The sequence below is a fragment of the Gobio gobio genome (genome assembly GCF_949357685.1).
Source record: "Gobio gobio genome assembly, chromosome: 1".
NCBI classification, from domain to species: Eukaryota; Metazoa; Chordata; class Actinopteri; order Cypriniformes; family Gobionidae; genus Gobio; species Gobio gobio.
In genome coordinates, this window is record NC_137097.1 from 77,860,182 (window position 1) to 77,878,616 (window position 18,435).

General features: G+C 41.6%; 1 protein-coding gene across 1 annotated transcript; it reads right to left on the minus strand.

Annotated features, from left to right (window-relative positions):
• Positions 1-540: 540 nt before the first annotated feature.
• On the minus strand, positions 541-13,722 carry LOC307123165 (alpha-2-macroglobulin-like; the record flags this gene model as incomplete). Its single annotated transcript, XM_079811586.1, has 34 exons — positions 541-581; positions 663-768; positions 839-922; positions 1,004-1,085; positions 1,192-1,313; positions 1,380-1,601; positions 1,667-1,851; positions 1,928-2,090; positions 2,161-2,235; positions 2,322-2,478; positions 2,574-2,649; positions 2,778-2,954; positions 3,034-3,117; positions 3,213-3,264; positions 3,365-3,486; positions 3,555-3,678; positions 3,765-3,990; positions 4,075-4,192; positions 4,416-4,491; positions 4,579-4,725; positions 4,967-5,116; positions 5,189-5,401; positions 9,298-9,525; positions 9,600-9,770; positions 9,841-9,950; positions 10,018-10,138; positions 10,214-10,328; positions 12,341-12,425; positions 12,501-12,663; positions 12,750-12,770; positions 12,884-12,936; positions 13,044-13,200; positions 13,270-13,450; positions 13,643-13,722. The coding sequence occupies 34 exons, from the start codon at positions 13,720-13,722 to the stop codon at positions 541-543; spliced, it is 4,287 nt and encodes a 1,428-aa protein (XP_079667712.1).
• Between the last annotated feature and the right edge of the window lie 4,713 nt (positions 13,723-18,435).

Consider the following 18,435-nt stretch of genomic DNA (forward strand, 5'->3'; position numbering starts at 1 on the left):
TTCCCACTGCACGAACACCTCACGACAAATCGGCCCGACCCAAAAAAAAAAAAAGTCACGAGTCAGACGTCGGCTCGAAATTGGTCAAGGGAAAAAAACAAAAAACAACCCACGCACAGTGTATGCCCAGCTTTAAGGTTGTGGCTGAAGTTGGTTGTTTCTCTTTCCTTCAGTGATTCTGCTCATCAGGTGCTCATTATTAATGCTCAATACTTAATTCTCTCATTATCTACAACACTAATTCAATGTTTAACTCAGTAGTGTGCACACAAACACTAGGCAGCATTATTTGCAATGGGTGTTTTGGTGTGTACTACATGAATCTTATCCATTTCATTTATGTTTGACTTACAAATATGAATCACAAGGTTTATGAATTTGTTAAAAACCATGTAATCCAAATGCTCGGAAAATGTATATGCAAGTCAAATACATAAATCTTACGTTTAGACAATTGGTGCAAAAAAAATAAAAATACACCTGATTGTATAGAAGCAGTTTTATTTAAGTCATGTGTCTTGCAGCCAGTACTGAATCAAATCACAGACAGGGTGACATGTAGGTGGTCTCAAACGAATCACCTGAAAGAGGAACATAAAATGAGCTGGATCATGTTCAGTGAATTCAGCCAGAGCAAAGCATGATTAGGGATGAAAGCATACTTGTCTGATAGTAGTCATAAACAGTGATGACTGCTGGCTTGATATTTTTCACTGGAAGAACTTGTTTAAGTTGAAGAGCGTAGCCCATAGGGACTCCTTTGGGAACCTACGAGACAGAAAGGATGAACAGTACTCAAGATGGCAGCTAGTAATATACCCAGTGTACACAGTCTCACCTCTTTCAGATACACTAGGACATGATCATCATCAGCATCAACTCGCTCCACTAGTGGAGCAAACGATTGGGGTGGAGATCCAAGCTGAGGGGGAAAACCATAGTTTACAGACAATTATATTTGAAGGAGCTTCTAGCATATTGGGACTAAATCTTCAACACAAACCAGTGACGTATCTGCGTTGAAGCCTGACAGGAGCTTAATGTCTATGATAACCATATTAGTGCTTGCTTTTACACCGTTGTACCTGAATAAGTAAGAGGGAAAGTGGTTTAGTCAACAGGATCAAGAACACTGCTTCCTTTTGCTAGAGTCAAACAAGAGCTGGTTTCAGGAAAGCCAAAGCTATTTACTTCACTGTGAAGTTCAACATGAGATTGGCTCCAAGCGGTTGGCAGTCTCCCTTCACCTTCGCTTCAACACTCAGTGTCCTGGCGACTTTAACGGGTGTTGGGATGTTGTAGAAACATGCAACCTGTAGAACAAATATATTAAATAAAATTTGGATTTGCATGGACACAGGGGGGGAGAAGATACAGACCTGCAGAGACACACAGTTGGTTCCTGATGCTTTAACACTATATTTGCTAAGAATGTTCTTCAGTGGCTTCTCCTGATACAGCAGCCTGTTGTCCCGATTCACGGTGAAGCTATAAGAGTCTCCTCCTACCACTGAGGACTGTATGGTAATGGTGTTGGAGCCATCCAACTGAAACACTTGAGCAGCGTACACAGACAGGGCATGAAGAGCCACCACCGTGTCCTAAAAACAAGCACCAGATTAATAACTGCACTCAAGAATTATGCTCATGTTTGGGGGTCAGTCACCTGGGTGGAGGAGAAGCCTCCATGGGGATTTTGTTGGGTCACCAGCCAGTTGACAATGCGGTTAGCATAGCCCAGATTAGCCGTTGTGAGAGGCTGAACAGCGAGAACTGCTAGCAGCACATAAGCGGTTATCTCCACTGCCAGAGTATCACCAGCTGTTGTCTGAGACCAATGGAGCTTATTGCCTTAGGATGAGACAGAGGGGAGAAAGTTGATGCCAAAGACAATAACCAATATCAAGAGGCTGGTGTGAATTCTCACCTTCAGAAATGGCACGGTTTTCCAAGGCAGTTATAAGCTGAGATCGAGTGGTGGTCTCTCCAGCAAGACTGAAGGTGTAGGCCAGCAGAGCCGTGGCATAAGTGTTTCCCAGGTTCCCAACAACAGGCCTCAAGCAGGACAGAGCCTTGGTAATGACGGGATCCTGAAATCAAGGGAAGCGTCAAACAGCAAGGTCATCTAAATGGAGCTCATTGAACTACTTGATGTTTTACAGTGGTGGGGACGCCTAGTTCAAGCAGCGATGCAACAATGTAGCCAGTCATGGTCACGCGGTCACCAACGCCACCCTTTAAAAAAAAAAGAAAAAAGATTTAGAACAGTCTTCACACCGAGTCTGTTGTTGCAGATCATGAATTTAAATTTTTTTTTAAACCTTCATGTCACTCTGGTACAGAGTTCCCTGCTGTATGAAACAGCCATCTGAACCCTGCGTGCCGATCAACCAATCCCTTGCACTCTGCAGGACATTTGGATCAATGAAGACAAATTGCCTCGCTAGACCAAAAGACCTCAGGACAAAGGCAGTTAACCTGGCCGTGAAGAAGGTTGTGACAAACTGACCTTAGAAACTGCTAGTGCCACAACAGCTTATATACACCCAACAGTAGAACAGGATGCAACTCACCATGTATTGGATTCACCAAAAACAAAGGTGCTGTATGAACCATCGTTGTGTTTGTAGTTCAGTTGTCCTTGATATCCTGATTAGGTCAAAAGCCACATGTAAATTGGTCAGGGAGTTAGACAGTCTGATAGTCTAAGGGGAAGATCAGGACTAAACCTTGGCATTTAGGCTCATAAACATTTAAAGTGGATTTGTCATCCATACCGCTTTTAAGGTAGCCTGTGGCTTTCTCTCGAATGGCTGCCTCGAGTTGCCCTGTGACCTTCAGGTACAGCAGGATGTAAATATTGGGAGCAAGAATGATCATATTCTGTTCTCCACAGCCACATGGCATCTGTAACAACCCATCTAGATTCTTCAGTGCACGACCCATTATATCCCCTACAAGACGACAAACAAAACCCACATCAGATACAAAGTTACTCTCGTCACCTGTCAGTTTCTACTTCAAATGCTTTACCAAGGACTGAAACTGAGCATCTGGCTGATCCCTGAACCACATTTGTTGGAAACGTCAGCGACACGTCTTCAGAAAGAACTTTGCCTGCAGAATGAACAAAATGGAGCAGCATTGAGTGCTAGGCTAATGTTTGGCTATACAGCGAGAATGTGTTTGGGAACCATTGAGTGAAAACAAACCCTTTGGACACAGTAACCAACTCTGGGTGATTGTCCTTTCAACACCTTCAGGCTATAAAAAAAAAAAGCAAAAAACAAACAAACAATGAAACCACATCAGTAAAGTAGAATGAGCTCCATGATAAAACGGCAGAATGCTGGTTAACACGTACCAGGACAAGTAGACTTTGAGTGACAATGTCAACGCGTCCTCTCGTCGGCACAGTCACTGCCTCAGTGCCACATCGAGTCCGGGATATCTCAGCGGAAGCATTGACAGTCACATTGACAGCTCCTGCAGTGACAGACAGGAAGTGAGCAACACCACATACACTTCAAATTTAGAAAAAGTCCAAAACTGACCAAGAACAGAAGCTGAGAGAACCCATTTGAAGGTCTTTCTCCCATTGGCACAAAGACAGGACGAGTACGGCTGAAGATATGGTTTAAGAGTGAAGTTTGTGGATGAAGCTGGAGTTACTTTAACCTGCCAATGAAACAGAAAACATGGAGCAAAGATGGGACCTTCTCTACAGATCCATTATATAAAAAGGTAAATAAACCATGACAGACCATAATGCACTTGGACAGATAGCTGAAGACCGTGGCCTTCAGATCAAATGACTCCCCACGGACGATGGAATATGGCAGAGAGAGCTCCAGGAAGAAGGGCTGGAAGACCGTCAGAAGAGCAGGAGGAGCCAGACCGAATCCTTTGGAGGACAGGCAGAACGCCTCCGTCTCCCATGTGGTGATGGTGTCAGGAATAGTGAGGGGAACTCGTGTTGATCCAGCGGCTCTGAAGGACAGCAGAGAGAAATAAAGGGGAATTAGTAAACTGTTGGCAAGTACTTCAGAAGGAATAACAAGATGCTTTACTAACCCCACTTGAGCAAGCTGCCAGATCCAGGTTTCTGGAAAGTAAGTCCTGATGGTCACGTCAAAAGAGGAAGCTTCGCTTCCAGCACTTTCTGCTTCAAGAGGACCATTAAGAGTCATTACTGAAAGAGACAATGTACACCCATTTACTCCACACGTTCTTAGCCGGCAGAATTAATATTCTAATATATACACTACACTAATATATAGAATAACTGCCACTCTTATTGCATTTATAAAAACCCCACACAAGTCGCTGTTCACAAGGAAATTAGGAATAACCTCCAATAACTGAAGGCAAGTTCACCAGGTCATTCAGAATTTGTTTTCACCAAAATAACCTACTTTCAGGGATGTCGGGATACCACTGGCACAGAGGGGCTCGTACAGCAAGATTTGTTGCGATCATCATTCCCAGGCTCTGTCATAGTAAAGAGTCAAACCACAATACAGAGTCATTGACTTCAATTCATGACCATGTAGTCACTGAATAAGACTTGTTTTCTACCTTGAAGGTTGTGTAGGCTTGATTTGTAGGAACAGCATAGCGAGCTACACGAATAGCTCGGGGTTGAATACAAAAAAACGGCTCTGGTTCATCCTCAATGCTGTATGGGTAACCTGATAGCGAGCGCACTGGGAGCAAGTCAAACACCTGGGACCATGAAACAATAGTGTTGCTATATTGACTTTCTGTAAAATTAAAGGCATTGTTTGATATGTTATTGTCAGAGTTTATAATGTTAGGCATTAGTTACACCAACACTGTTATAAATCATAACAGCCCTATAATTGCATAGGTTTGTCCAATTGACTCATCAGCATTACTCAAATTCTGAGCTGAACCTGAATGACAATCAAGCTCAAGGATTTAAAAAGCAACTGCACATGGATACCATTTCAGGACTCAGCCGTCTTCCTGGCTCCAAGATCCGGACACTCTGATCTACAGCACTGATGCCACACAGAGATCCTGCTTGAGCAGAGACAGTCAGAACATTTCCCTCAGCGGGAACGGCCGTAGCAGGAGAAAACTGTAGAGACACCTAAAACAAGGACCAACATGCTGTAGGACACATGCCCCACATTAAGCCAAAAGATGCTAGAGCACATTATACCTGGTTTTGGAAACACATTTCAGTGTCAAACGACACACTAGCTGTAACTACATTCTCACTGGGCAGAACGCAGTAGACCAGAATCTGCACCGCTGGAGCCATATCGACACTGACAGACAGTTGGAACGACACAGAGCCGCTGGTGACGGTATTAGAAGCCCTCGCTCTGACCGTCTGAAATCCATGGAGGACAATCACTCCTCTGGACAAGACCTGACAGAAGACAAACAGGTGTATATAACATGCACCACCACAACTACGTGACGGTATAATTTTTCATGTTGCGATTAATGGCTGAAGATTTGATCACAGCATTATCAAAATATTTAAATAACTTGCAGGAAAAGGTAGATTATACTTTACAATAAGGTCTCACTAGTTAATGCATTAACAAGGAGCACATTTCTTTAACAGTTAAATTTTTTTTAAAGGGTTAGTTCACCCAAAAATGAAAAATCTGTCATTAAATTACTTGCCCTCATGTTGTTCGACACCCTTAAGACCTCCGTTCATCTTCGGAATACAAATTATATTTTAGTTGAAATCCGATGGCTCAGAAAGGCCTCCATTGGCACAATGTACTTTACACTCTCAAGACCCATAAAAGGTACTAAAGACGTCGTTACAAAGTCCCTCTCACTACAGTGGTTCCACAATTTGAATCGACGAGAATAGTTTGTGGAAAAAACCTAAATAATGACTTGCAGTGTTATGAAATCAGTCATCACTTTACATCATGAAGCGAAGTGATATGAATCAGTGAGTCGAATCATGATTCGGATTGCATGTCAAACTGCTGAAATCACGTGACTTTGGCGATCCAAACCGCTGAATCGACTCACTGATTCAGAACGCTGCATGTAATAAATAGTAGTAAAGTAATTAATGACAGATTTTCCCTTTTTGGGTGAACTAATCCTTTAAAGTTGCTCAGGTCCATTAAATAGTTTAAACTTTATTTTAAATGAGCTTTTACATTTTGAAATTTAATTTGTCATTTTCATGTAAAATGACATGCAAATTGTGCATTTAGACTACAGCATGTGGGTATGGGAAGCTTTTCAATTTTGGTAGGCCAAATCCAGGTGGAAATCCCCAAGAATTATCCCAGAGCTTAAGTGGTCAACTAATGAATTAGTGGTAAATATGGAGCCTTATTGTTAAGTGTGACACTGAACAATAAAGAATCAGAACATGTATTCAAACAATATCGCAAGTAGTTCACATTCACTGTACTTTTGAAGTGCCCACGATAACTATTATATGTGTAGCCCTCCTGCCGGGTAGAATCTAAACGTGGCTCACAAGATAGCTATCTGGCTAAGGGATCTTTACTTTATCCGCTACCCCAGTAAAGGCCCACTTCTCTTACAGTTACAGTACCAATATAACCCAGATCTTAACCCATGTTTTCTATTTGAAAATTAAAAAAAAAAAAAATGTGTTTACATTTTATGGAAATACAAATATTTCACAGGAAAAATTAAATAGCAAGTGTTTTTTCCTCTGAACTAGGGGTGGGCATTTTTGTCAATTTCTCATTTCGATCATCGATAGGTCTCAAAAACGAGTACTCGAGTACTCGGGGGCGGGGCATGTCCGTCATTAAGATAATGACAACTGTTATGAAAATGGTTGTTGACAAATACAAGTGACATGAAAACAGGTATATGAAAACATGAACATATAAAACAAAAAATAAATGCTAGATGATGATGCATAAATGTCTTTGAAAAAGAAACATTTATAAAATGACTGTCTCAAATAACCAGGTCAGTAATATCGAGCATTGCCTTTGAGCTGAAACTGTGAAATAACACCACCCTGCAGAGCTTGCTAGCTGGTTAATAAACTCAACCAAACGCACCCTATATCAATATTAATATGAAGATTATTATTAACCTATTACGACATAAATCAACACAAAAGGACGTGAATGCGCACGTGAACTTCAGCGTGCCAGATTTTACAGGCTATGGTTTGAAACGGAACATTTTGAATGCGCTCTTCCCTTAACAACGCTGACACACGGACAACGAAAGCACACAGAAACAACATTTTATTAAAATCCTGTTCTCATTAAAATGCTTTGACAGATTGACTCTGCACATCATGCACTTAATTTTATTATTCATGATCGAAGCGTTTACATACTTCACTGCGCGTTTTCAAACTCATAACGAAAAACAACTTTAAATAACTATAGGTCTACTGTTAAAAAATATGAGACCAGTATAGCACTGCTGCATTACTAATATCAATGATTCTGAGAAAGAAATAGCCTATCTGAAAAGAATATGACTGTCTCTAAACCATCATGTCGAGCATGAAATGCGTTTGAGCTGAAACTGAAGAGAATGAACAGCCGGTATAACGGCAGCGCTTTGCTAGCTTATTAAGCTCAACCAAACGCTTCTTATATTAGATTAATCAGATAGACAACATAAAAGTAATCTTACAACGTGCATCTGCAGAAAAGGACGCGGATGCGCACATGAACTTCACGCGCTAGTCTGAGTGTTCTCGCTAGTTTCTCTGTGGATCAGCTGATACACGGGGAACTAAGAACAGATCATTTACAGCATTCTAATTTCTATCGTGTTGTCATTATAATGCTATGTAGGCTATGACAGATTGGCGCTGCACATCTTGCACTAAACATTTAATGATCTCATGATTCCAGACATCACTGCAGTGCACGCCTCAGTTTCACTTTATTTTGCCGTGGTCTGGAGGCTGTATAACGCTAACCAATCAGACCTCCGGTACCACGCAAAACGAAGCAATAACCAATAAAAAAATAAAAAAAGACATATTTTTTTTTCAGGGCGATCATCGTTCTCATGATCGATGATCGCTGTCACGTTCGAGTACTCGATTACTCGACCACTGTTGCCCATCCCTACTCTGAACTATTGTCTTTGTGTGATTTTTTTCTTCTTGAATGATCAAATTCACAAAATCAACAGCAATAAATTCAAATAATCACTGTTTCCCCAAAACAAAAATAAAATGAAGATAACACTTTGAATTGTACCCAGCTGGGATTTTCAGTACACCGATGGCGCCCTAGTTGAAGCTCTTTTGATGCAAAACCAATGTACTCACGAATTCAGGAAACACAAAATTCCAATTTCAGAATAGAAACCTCTAATCCTCACTTCCTGACGAGATGATAAACAGCAACCCCGTCGTGTCCCATGACGATGTGAGTGGATGTCGATTAACTCTTGAGATGCATCCGCTAAAGTCCATGCAGTGCTCCAAATCTTGACTCGACGATCTGTTTCTTAACGAAAATATGCACGCACTTGCCTCCTAACTACGCACACCACGGTGATACTCCACGGAATTAAAATAAAACACGAGTAAATTCATCCGGATTTCAACCAAATTACCCAATTTATTACAACTGCACCACTGAACTTCAGAAATTAAACACGGGATTATTCTTCCGGATGAATTCTCAATATACTCTAATAAAACAAATAAACGTAATAAAAAAAAAACTGATTCTCTCACGTGAGATGCTAGTGCATAAATTTGACTCACACGGAGTTGAAGTGTGCAGCCTCTTTCCAAACTCGCTCAAAATGTCCTCGCGTGCTGGCAGCTGCAAACCTGATGCGTGACACGGTCACACAAGCAACTCACTCAACTTTAATCACTGGCCTGTCACTCAAAAGGTGCGTGAGCGTTGACTCACTGCCAGCTTTTCACTTTGCTGCGAACACTCGTTCCCCTCCGACGAGCTTCCTTTCGTTCTCTCGCGACCCCTCCCCTTTGAACTTGAGGTCAAAGTCCACAGTTCTCAACGCAAATGACGTTCAAGAAAAGTCCTTGTATGACTTTCCACATATGCACATTTTGAACCTTTCAGAAATATTATATATAAAAATACATTATATATAAAACAAAGTCCATCAAACATTTGTTTGCATATGAATGCACACCAATACAAATGTGACATACAAATTATGACACTCTTTTTTTCTACTACAGTTTCTTTTGAAACTCAAACATTTTCAGGGCTCTACATACGAGTGCATTATCGTGATATATCTTATTACCGTATACAATACGTCCAACCACAACTGAGGTCCACTCACCATATACACAATGTCAGTGCTGTAACCACCAGTCTCTCCAGCAAAAGAATACTTCACAGTCACTGGAAACACAGCATCACATTTGAGCGGCTGCTCGAGCATCACTATAGTCAGTTCACTAGATGACGGGCTGTCAGGAGAAGCAGGTTGGAGAAGCGGAACTCCTCTTGTATCTGTAGTGAAGTATGGTGATTTGTAACCATAAATGACCTGTGGAGTTACACTCGCCTGGGAAACAATGAACAGAATCAGTTTCTTGCGAGAGTGGTCTATATCTTCACAAAATATAGAACAAATCTTACCACCAGATTGAGAGCAGTGTTAGGAAGATTAGCTGTGTTGAGGGAGAACGTGGCCAGACCGTTCTGGTTTGTGGTCAGATTTAGCAGCAGTTTGTTTGGCCAGCTGTTGCCATCCAGGAGATACACCGCTGTGCTCGCAATTGGATTCCCATTGAAACGAGACACCAATATCTGTTGGGAATGTTCAAGGTTAGGAAAGGGAACCGATGTAAAAGGCTTCTGCAACGAGGGATACACTTGCCTTTCCATTAATTGTTAATCCAGGTTCAAAATAATCTGGGAGAACCAAAAACGCAACCTTGCCAACTTCAAATGTAATGGACGCTGTTGCAGATTTTGACATCACTACATCTGGGGAGAAAAACAAACTCAACTTCCTCCATACAGAGCCATTGGTTCAGATCAGTCAGTAGCTTACCTGTTCCCTCCTCAGTGACGGTCACATTTACAAGAAATGTGTCTTGCATATAATTTTCAGATGTAGTGCCAAAAAACTCTGACGTAGCGACAGTAAGGACAGCACAGCCGGTAGCATTCATCTGGTAGCAGAACAGAGGTCACATTTAATTCAAGCACAAGCAGAAAAACCCTCCATTGTAAGGCAGGAGTCAAACCTGTGTAGTTTTATTCAGGCAACGACGGGTCACACCAGGATCCTCAACATATGGAAATGGATCACGGCACACTTCCACCAACACTTGACCAGGTACAGGTTGGCCATACGTGTATCTGGGAAAATTCACAAGTAACATAAAGATCCACTTCCTGATCTCATACAGAGCCGACGTGCCTTCTATCTGCTCCTCGCTCTGCTTTAGCGCTGATCTTTGCCTTTTCTTGACTCCCTGCTTGCTGGACTACTGAAATGGAATTAACTGGTCTCTCAGCACGATTGACAAGATTCTCACTGAGGAAGGGTGCACCAGGAGAACCCACCTGCCCGGACGGGACCTTCGTCGAGGGCTACATGCGGGACGCCTGGAACAGCTGGCAAGTCCTGTGCCTGGAAGTCCTGTCCGTGGAGGATTTATTTATAATTGGCATTTTGATAACGGGGGTCCTATTTCTCAGCCTTGGGATTGCCCTGACCTATCAGAAGATTGGCAAGACAGCTGCCAGTAAATTCACCTAGCCGCTATCTGTGGAAATTAAAGAATGCTTCAGGGATGTGTGACCGACTGAAGGTATTAGATCAAAGAGTGACACAGATTGAGGAACTGTATCGTAACATCTCAGCCCAGACTGGGGGAGACGCAGGGAAGAGTGGGCTAGTGAACTGCTATGCAGGATGTCTGGTCCGACCATGAAATTGTATTAAATGTCCAAGTCCATTCATGAACCGGATGCTCGCCATTGACGCTGAGGATCAGAACGGATTGATTATGGTCCGGAAAAATTACCGAAGATCAGCTAAATGGATTAAGATATTGACCCCCTCCTTCCCTCACCATCCAGCTTGTCCCGTCGCTCTGGGTTGGGAGGTCAGCTTGACAGCTGGATCCTGCTATTGTTCCCTGTGCACTGCCATATCTCCCTTCAAGGACAAGCCACAGAACTGAACGCGAAAACATCTTAAGTTATGGCTAACATTCACACAAGCTCACAACACAGGACTGTTCAGACTCTTATGCCTAGTTCAGACTGCACGAACTGGTCGGATCACTGTTCTTTTCACACTGCATGACTATCTGGGCCAGCATTCAGTCACTGCTGTGTTCACACTGCATGATTGTACAAGAGAAAGAATCAGCGACAGTTCGGTTCCATCCGCAAATTACGTTTCACAACAAAACACGCAAGGAGGAAACAACGCAAGATCACATGTGCGTCAGACCGGAGTTCTCACACGAGACTGGAATTGTTATTAAAAATATAGACTGCAGTGCAGAAACTTGCGGTCCAAATTGTCTGTGTGCTGATTTGCAGCAAAGGAGAAAAAGAAAAAAAGATTATGGTGGAGGAAATGGTTGGGGAGACACAGGGAACAAGGATTGTGTTCTGCAAAGAGAGTTGGAGGTACATAAATAGTTGTGCAATGTGCTACTGTTTGTGCTTTGTTCCTGTTTGATATAATTGTAAACAAGTATCTATTAAAATACTGATATTCTGGTCTATAACTCCTCCCCGAACCTCCAGCTGCCCTGTATCTTGCTCTCATTGGCTGTAGGTCGCTGATGTATTTTCAGTCAGGAAACAGTTCACACAGCAGGAGTTTGAATCGCTGACAGGTCCAGATATTTAGCATGCCAAATATCTCACGGGCATTGGCGACTCACAGCGATTCTCTCTGATCACATCTTTGATCATTCATACTGCATGATTGTCACTTGCGTGCACAAGCACCGATTTGCCTATGATTTTCAAAACCAGTCTGAGAGTCAAAATCAGGGCTAAAAATCAGGCAGTCTGAACTAGGCATTACTCGCATCATACCTCATCCCTGTCCCCGTCCAACCGTCTGCCCCCCCCCCCCCCCCCCATCTCCCTTACTCAGTCCCAACAACAAAAATTCCATCACGTGACCACGTGTACTGTGTGTTATGCATGTTATGTTTTTTGCATGCATGCTTTGCAATCTGCATTCCTTTTTTTTCCTGGAGAGCATGTGGCGGCACTTTAAATAGCTGTGGCTCAGAGGCTTGCTCAACTCATTTCGTTGCATTGTACATGTGTAAATGACAATACACTTGAATCTGAAAAACTGACCAACAACAAGACAAAAAAATAAAAGCCTCACTCACTTGGCACAAGCCTCAACTTTCAGTCCCACATCTGCAACGCTGTACGTCTGTGGTGAGTTTACGGTCACATCAAACTTGGGTAAAACTAAACCAGGAAACAACTTCAGCTCAGGACCTCAGATTTGTCGTTGAACCACTGCACATTATGTGAACAACTTACCATATTTTTTCACCTCAAAACCTTGGGAGATCATTCGGTCGCCAATAAAAGCCTTTAGTGTGTACATCCCCACCTGAGCCTCTGGGTTTAACTCGTGAGAAAGCTGCAAGATCATCCCCGTTGAGGAAACGTTTGTCCATTGACCAATGCGATTATTATTGTCCTATTAAAACAATTAATAGCTCAGAAAAAAGTAAACAAAAGTACTAAAAGCTTCAGCTCCATTCAAAGACTGGAGCAAATGCTCACCTCCACCGCCACCAGATTGTACTGCAAGACAAAGACAGGAATATTAGGCATTTAAGAGAACAAAGCACACATTGAAGAAAACGGAAAGTGCAAAACTGCATGTAAAAATAATTTGCAATTTGGTCATGTCTTACCATCTGATTAAGAGGCACAAATTTAGCATCCATGGTGACAACTCTGAAATTCACTACAAAAGACAGCAATAAATGCATCATGCACATGATGATCAGAACGTGTAGTGTAAATTGACTTTCTACACCTCTTATACTCAACAAAGGGTCATTCACAGCTCACCCGTTTGTCCTGGATTGTAGATGGGTTTGTCTGTTTGGATGAAGGTCAAAGGCAGGTAATGTTTGAACAGGACTTTCCTCACTTCAGTCGCTCTGAAGACCCTCCCTTGAACTTCCACCTTCAGCATCTGCACAGATTCTCCATCTACTCGAGGAGCCTGTAGAGAAACTCAGTTAACATACAACAAACCAGACAAGAAAAAGCCACATGTCTCATGATAACAGACCTGGAAATTAAAGCAGCGGTGAAACGGCGTAGAAGAAACCTGCTGCACAAGTTGAGTCGCCCTGTTGTCATCAAGCAGAGAAACTGTCATCGTGAGACTCTCTTGGGGTTTCAGAAGACTTGCACACAATTTAGCATCAGATCCAGACTCAATCACAGCAGGCAATGTCACCATGAATAACCTGTGGAAACATCATGAAGCTTAGGTTCAGAGACCAAAGGGAATCAGGTCAGAACATGTACATGTTGGATGCACCGTCACAGAAAGTGGCTGCCAGGTTTGTGAATCAAAAATGGGCTGCCACCAGAAAGCCTTGGTCTCCCAATCATTACATTAGGCCCCTTCTGTTCACTTCAAAGCCCATGGTACTTACGGCCTTTCCTGTCCATCCACAACAAAGAGGAAAAGGGCTAAGATGAGCCCTTTCCAAACACAAATCTCCCACACAGCCATGAGGAGCAATCATTCAAGACTAGACAGAAATCAAAAGGCTGGTTCAGAAACCTGCAGCACTCCTGTACAGATTCACACTGCTCTACAGCTTCACTCTCAATCACCTGCACTGATGCCAGTGTTATTGAAACGCTCTTAATAATTGGGATCAGGTTGATTTAGCACTCACAGGCAATCAGGATGTCTTTAGGGTGGAGCCCCGGTAATTAATCACAGGGTTGCCAAAGTGAAACACATGCTAGCTGTGTCCCAATTCAAGGGCTGCATCCTTTGAAGGCCGTGTCCTTTGAAGTGCGCGGCCGTCGCAGCCTTCAAAGGACGCACTGAGACTTGTTTACAGTGGAAGGTATAGCGGATTGCGTCACCGCGGCGCGACGAAGACTGTCCCAATTCGTAGGTCCTTCGAAGACTCCTTCAAAATACGGCCTGCAAATACGTCCTTCTTTTCCCATGAAATGAAGGATACTCGGATGGATGCTTCGCAGCCTTGCCTACCCCAGAATTCATTGCGCGCCTCGACGTCAGATTTTTGAAGAGAAATTGCTAGATTACACTTTTAAATGCAAGTATTGGGTTTCAATTTACTCCAGTAATCTAATGTAAAAATAAAATGTTGACTAATATGTTACCAACATACGATTTTATATAGTTTTTACTTATACTTATATTTATTTATTATGTACATAAATGGGCCGAGGTAAACCTGTTTGTTGTTTTGTTTTTAGGCAGTTGAATATAACTTTCAGAATATAAATTTCAGTTCTCTTCAACGGCAGCTGTCAACATTTGCTAAATATTACAAATAATGTAACGAAATGCATTTACTCTGTATTTGAGTAAAATTGTGAAGTACCTCAGATTTTTATTCAACTTCATCTCAGAGGCAAATATCGTGGTTTTATGTATTTTACACATGGATCACATTTTGATATTAGTTATCGTTTAAAAAAGAATCTAAAAATAAAATACACTAGAAATATGTCTTATAGATTATAGGCGCCGTTGGTCCTGGAGGGCCGCTGTCCTACAGAGTTCAGCTCATAGAACAGTTATGCATGTTAAAATATTTTTATTTGAGGATGTGAGTTAATTTAATTTATTCTTCCCTCTTTCTGAAAACATCTTAGTGACATGGCAGCCGTCAAATAAGTCAGCACTGCAAACCTGTTGGTAGACAGTGGAAAATGCACTGATCCCAGATGATGTCCTGCTGACAGAGGCTTCAACAGGGTCAATAAAGCCCAGCTCAATAAAAGACTACATTAAAACATTTTCTTGCATCTGTTTTATGTACTGTTAATTTTAAAATTTATTTAGTTTTTCTAATCTTAAACATAACTTATGTAAATAGTTGTAAAAAGCACTGTAAATAAAAATTTATAGAACAATTTATTGTTTAATTTACAAATTAATTGACATGACAAATAAATGTACAGAACTATTTATTTCATTTACAAATTATAACTTGCATAACAAAAATAATGTGTAAAACTATAATATTTCATTTAGACATTTTAATTTCCGAAACCAAAATTTTAGTTCTCAACAATCTCTCAAGAAGAGAAAACAATCAGCATTCTCTCCCTGCTCTCTGTCGCTCGCTGAAACTTCCTGTCCTCCCTCAGTCTCTCCATCAGCTCATCCTCTCGTCTCGTCTCCTCTTGGCTCCTCCTCATCTTGGTCATCCACTGCTGAACTTGGCCCTGGTGTGTCCTCAGGGATGATGGAGGCAATGAGGACAGTGGGATTGTCCCAACACCTCATTCATAAAGACAAACCATGGCCAAGTTTCCCACTCCCTCACCTGTCCTAGGACACTTTCAATCCTAAAGGCCCGGGTATACTTCGGCCGTCCGCGTTCGTGCACCGCCCGCATGACGTAATTTTCGTCACTCGGAGGGCTCGCGGCCGGCCGCACACCCCGTCCGCGCGCAGCCCAAATTTTCAGACCGCGCTGACGGTCCGTGTGCAACAGCGCATGCGCCAGCAGTACAGAAGAGTCCACTAGGTGGCAATACGCACAGTATTGAGCACAGTGTTCAGCCGTCGAAGAAGAGTGTGCAAAGACCGGTTTAAAAACAACACACTTGAAAAAAAGAGAGAATTTTTGATTCTTCAGTGTTTCTTCCAAACTATGTTGCAATGGTGGATGCACTACAATTCTTCTCCGATCATGCCCAGCGAATGTCCCGTTGATGACAGGACTCAGTGCTGCCCTCCGATGTCTGGTAGAGCATAGACATTTTTTTACTGCGCATGTGTCGAACGCGATCATCCGCGCATCCGTTGTGTAGTATACTTTGAAAGACGCGCGGACAGGGCTGCGCGCGTGCCACGTCAGGGCGCGGTAAGTGAAGTATACCCGGGCCTTAAGGCAGAGAAAATAAACATGTCTGTCAACAACAAACACAACAGCACAGGGGCCTGTTTCAGAAAGGAGGTTCAACCAACTCTGAGTTTAAACCTGAACTCTGAGTTGACTTACTCTGAGATGGGAAACTCTGAGTTTTGGGTTTCAGAACAGCTGAACTGAGGTAGTTCATTCAACTCTGAGTAGACTGACTCTGAGTTAAGCTCATGCACTCCAACTATGAAAAGCCACGATCAATGGAGGTCCGAAATTACGATTCACCATGGCAACAGCACCCAACAAAAAGACGTTTGCATACTTCCGGGTCAATACACAAGTTTAATTCTTAATTATTTTAATTAAGTTTAATTTTCATGGTATCCAAAAGGCAAACAAAGAATGTGGCAGCAGCTAAAAAAAAATAATAATAATTTAATCAGGTAAAGCTTTAAGCATAAAATGTTCATGGGTGTAGGTTTAATGACTTTACAAACATTTGACATATTAAATAAATATCATTCAGTGTCCAAAGTGCAGCAGCTTTTCCCACATAGACCCTTTTCACAGACTGTGATGACGTGTTTTAATGGTCATCAATATCGTAAATCCTGCAATGTTTTTTTTTTTTTTTTTTTTATGTATGTACATTTATAACACTAATACTTTGTATTATATTACTTTTGCATCAAATTACAAAAATCAAATTACCGCTGCTGTGAGAGTGTTTCTAATAAAGCGTCTTTGGGAGTGATAGTTAAAATTAACATCTTTCTCTCTTTTCACTGCAGTTATCAATCTCACTTTAATTTTTCCATCTTTTTGAAAGTTGTGAAATCACTATTGTGGAGTTTTTCTCTTGCTATTTGAGCAAATGGAGACACAAAAATATATATTTAATTTATTTTCTCATTTACCGCTATAAGAGTTAACCCAACTATGACGACTTCAGCTTCGGAAAGCCAGAAATGTGAAAAGGGTCTATGCTCTTTTCACATAATGAAATGTTCTCTGATCCCGCCTGTTACATTTATTAATTAGGGTAATGACATTAACATTTGACTTCTACTCAGGCCAGCCAAATGTTACAGGTACCGGCTGGTACCACATAAACAGCTTATATGCTCTCTCTGGAAACAGGAGAAATAAGTGAGACAGGGCAAACTCAGCATCCGTTTTTCATCTCGCTCAGCAGAAAGAGGGCAGAGAGGATTTATTAGACATTCACCATTTAAATCCTCCTCTGATACAAACACTCAATGTTCACTATGAAACAAACATAACTTCAAAATAAAATACAAGTTGTCCCTTTTTTCCCCAGGTTTCAGCAAATACTGAATTATACATTTTGGGTGATTACATAAATCAAAATGACAATAACCAATTGTCATAACCAATGTTACTCTGTAAGTTGTCTCTTTCCAACTCAAAATATAACATGGCTTAATTTAACAATTACATATAGTTCTCAAATGCATTTTCCATTTCCAGCTAAAGTCATTTCTTTTCCTCTTCCCCAAAGTGCATGAGCTGACAGAATTTTAACTTATTTTTAACCACTTTGTAAAATACATCACATTTGTATTTAACCTTACTTTTTAACCATTATGCAAACTCAGTTTTTAATATTCGCTGATAACATTTTACATCAACATCATACATTTCAAACGTATCGAGACTTAACAAGAATGTTCAAGGAGCTAAAAATAAAACTCTCTCTGACGTGACTTTGGCAGCAACAGGTGGCGTTAACCGGCGCGAAAATGCGGCTACTGCCATATTTACATATATGTCCACATATCCATAAAACAGCCTTATTAGCGGACATTTAAACATTCAGTGACATGTCAGCATATTTCACTTCAGGTATTTAGCTTAATTTACTATCCCACCAACCTGGAAACAGGAGAAATAAGTGAGACAGGGCAAACTCAGCATCCGTTTTTCATCTCGCTCAGCAGAAAGAGGGCAACCGCAAAGCGGACCAAACTGACGTAACGCTCCCCTGAAGCACCATAAGCGCTACTCTACCCCCTGCTGGCGAACTCCACAATTTCTCCTGCCCTATATATAAAATAATTTTGTGAAAGAATGGTGGTGGAAACAGGTTCATTACCCCTGACCAATTATTTAAAATATTAATTATAAAATTACAGAAAACTACCACAAATGTGATAACACTTTAGTGGGCATCACACGCTCCCTGACAGAGAAGAATGGCTCCCGACATTTCCAACAATCATTCCCAAACAGTTTAACTTTTCTAACTCTTAACTTTGATTCTCAAATCACTGTTCAACAAACAAGCATGGTAGGTGAAATGTATGTGGCTGGTGCTTGGTAAGGGTATGGCATGCACGGTGTGT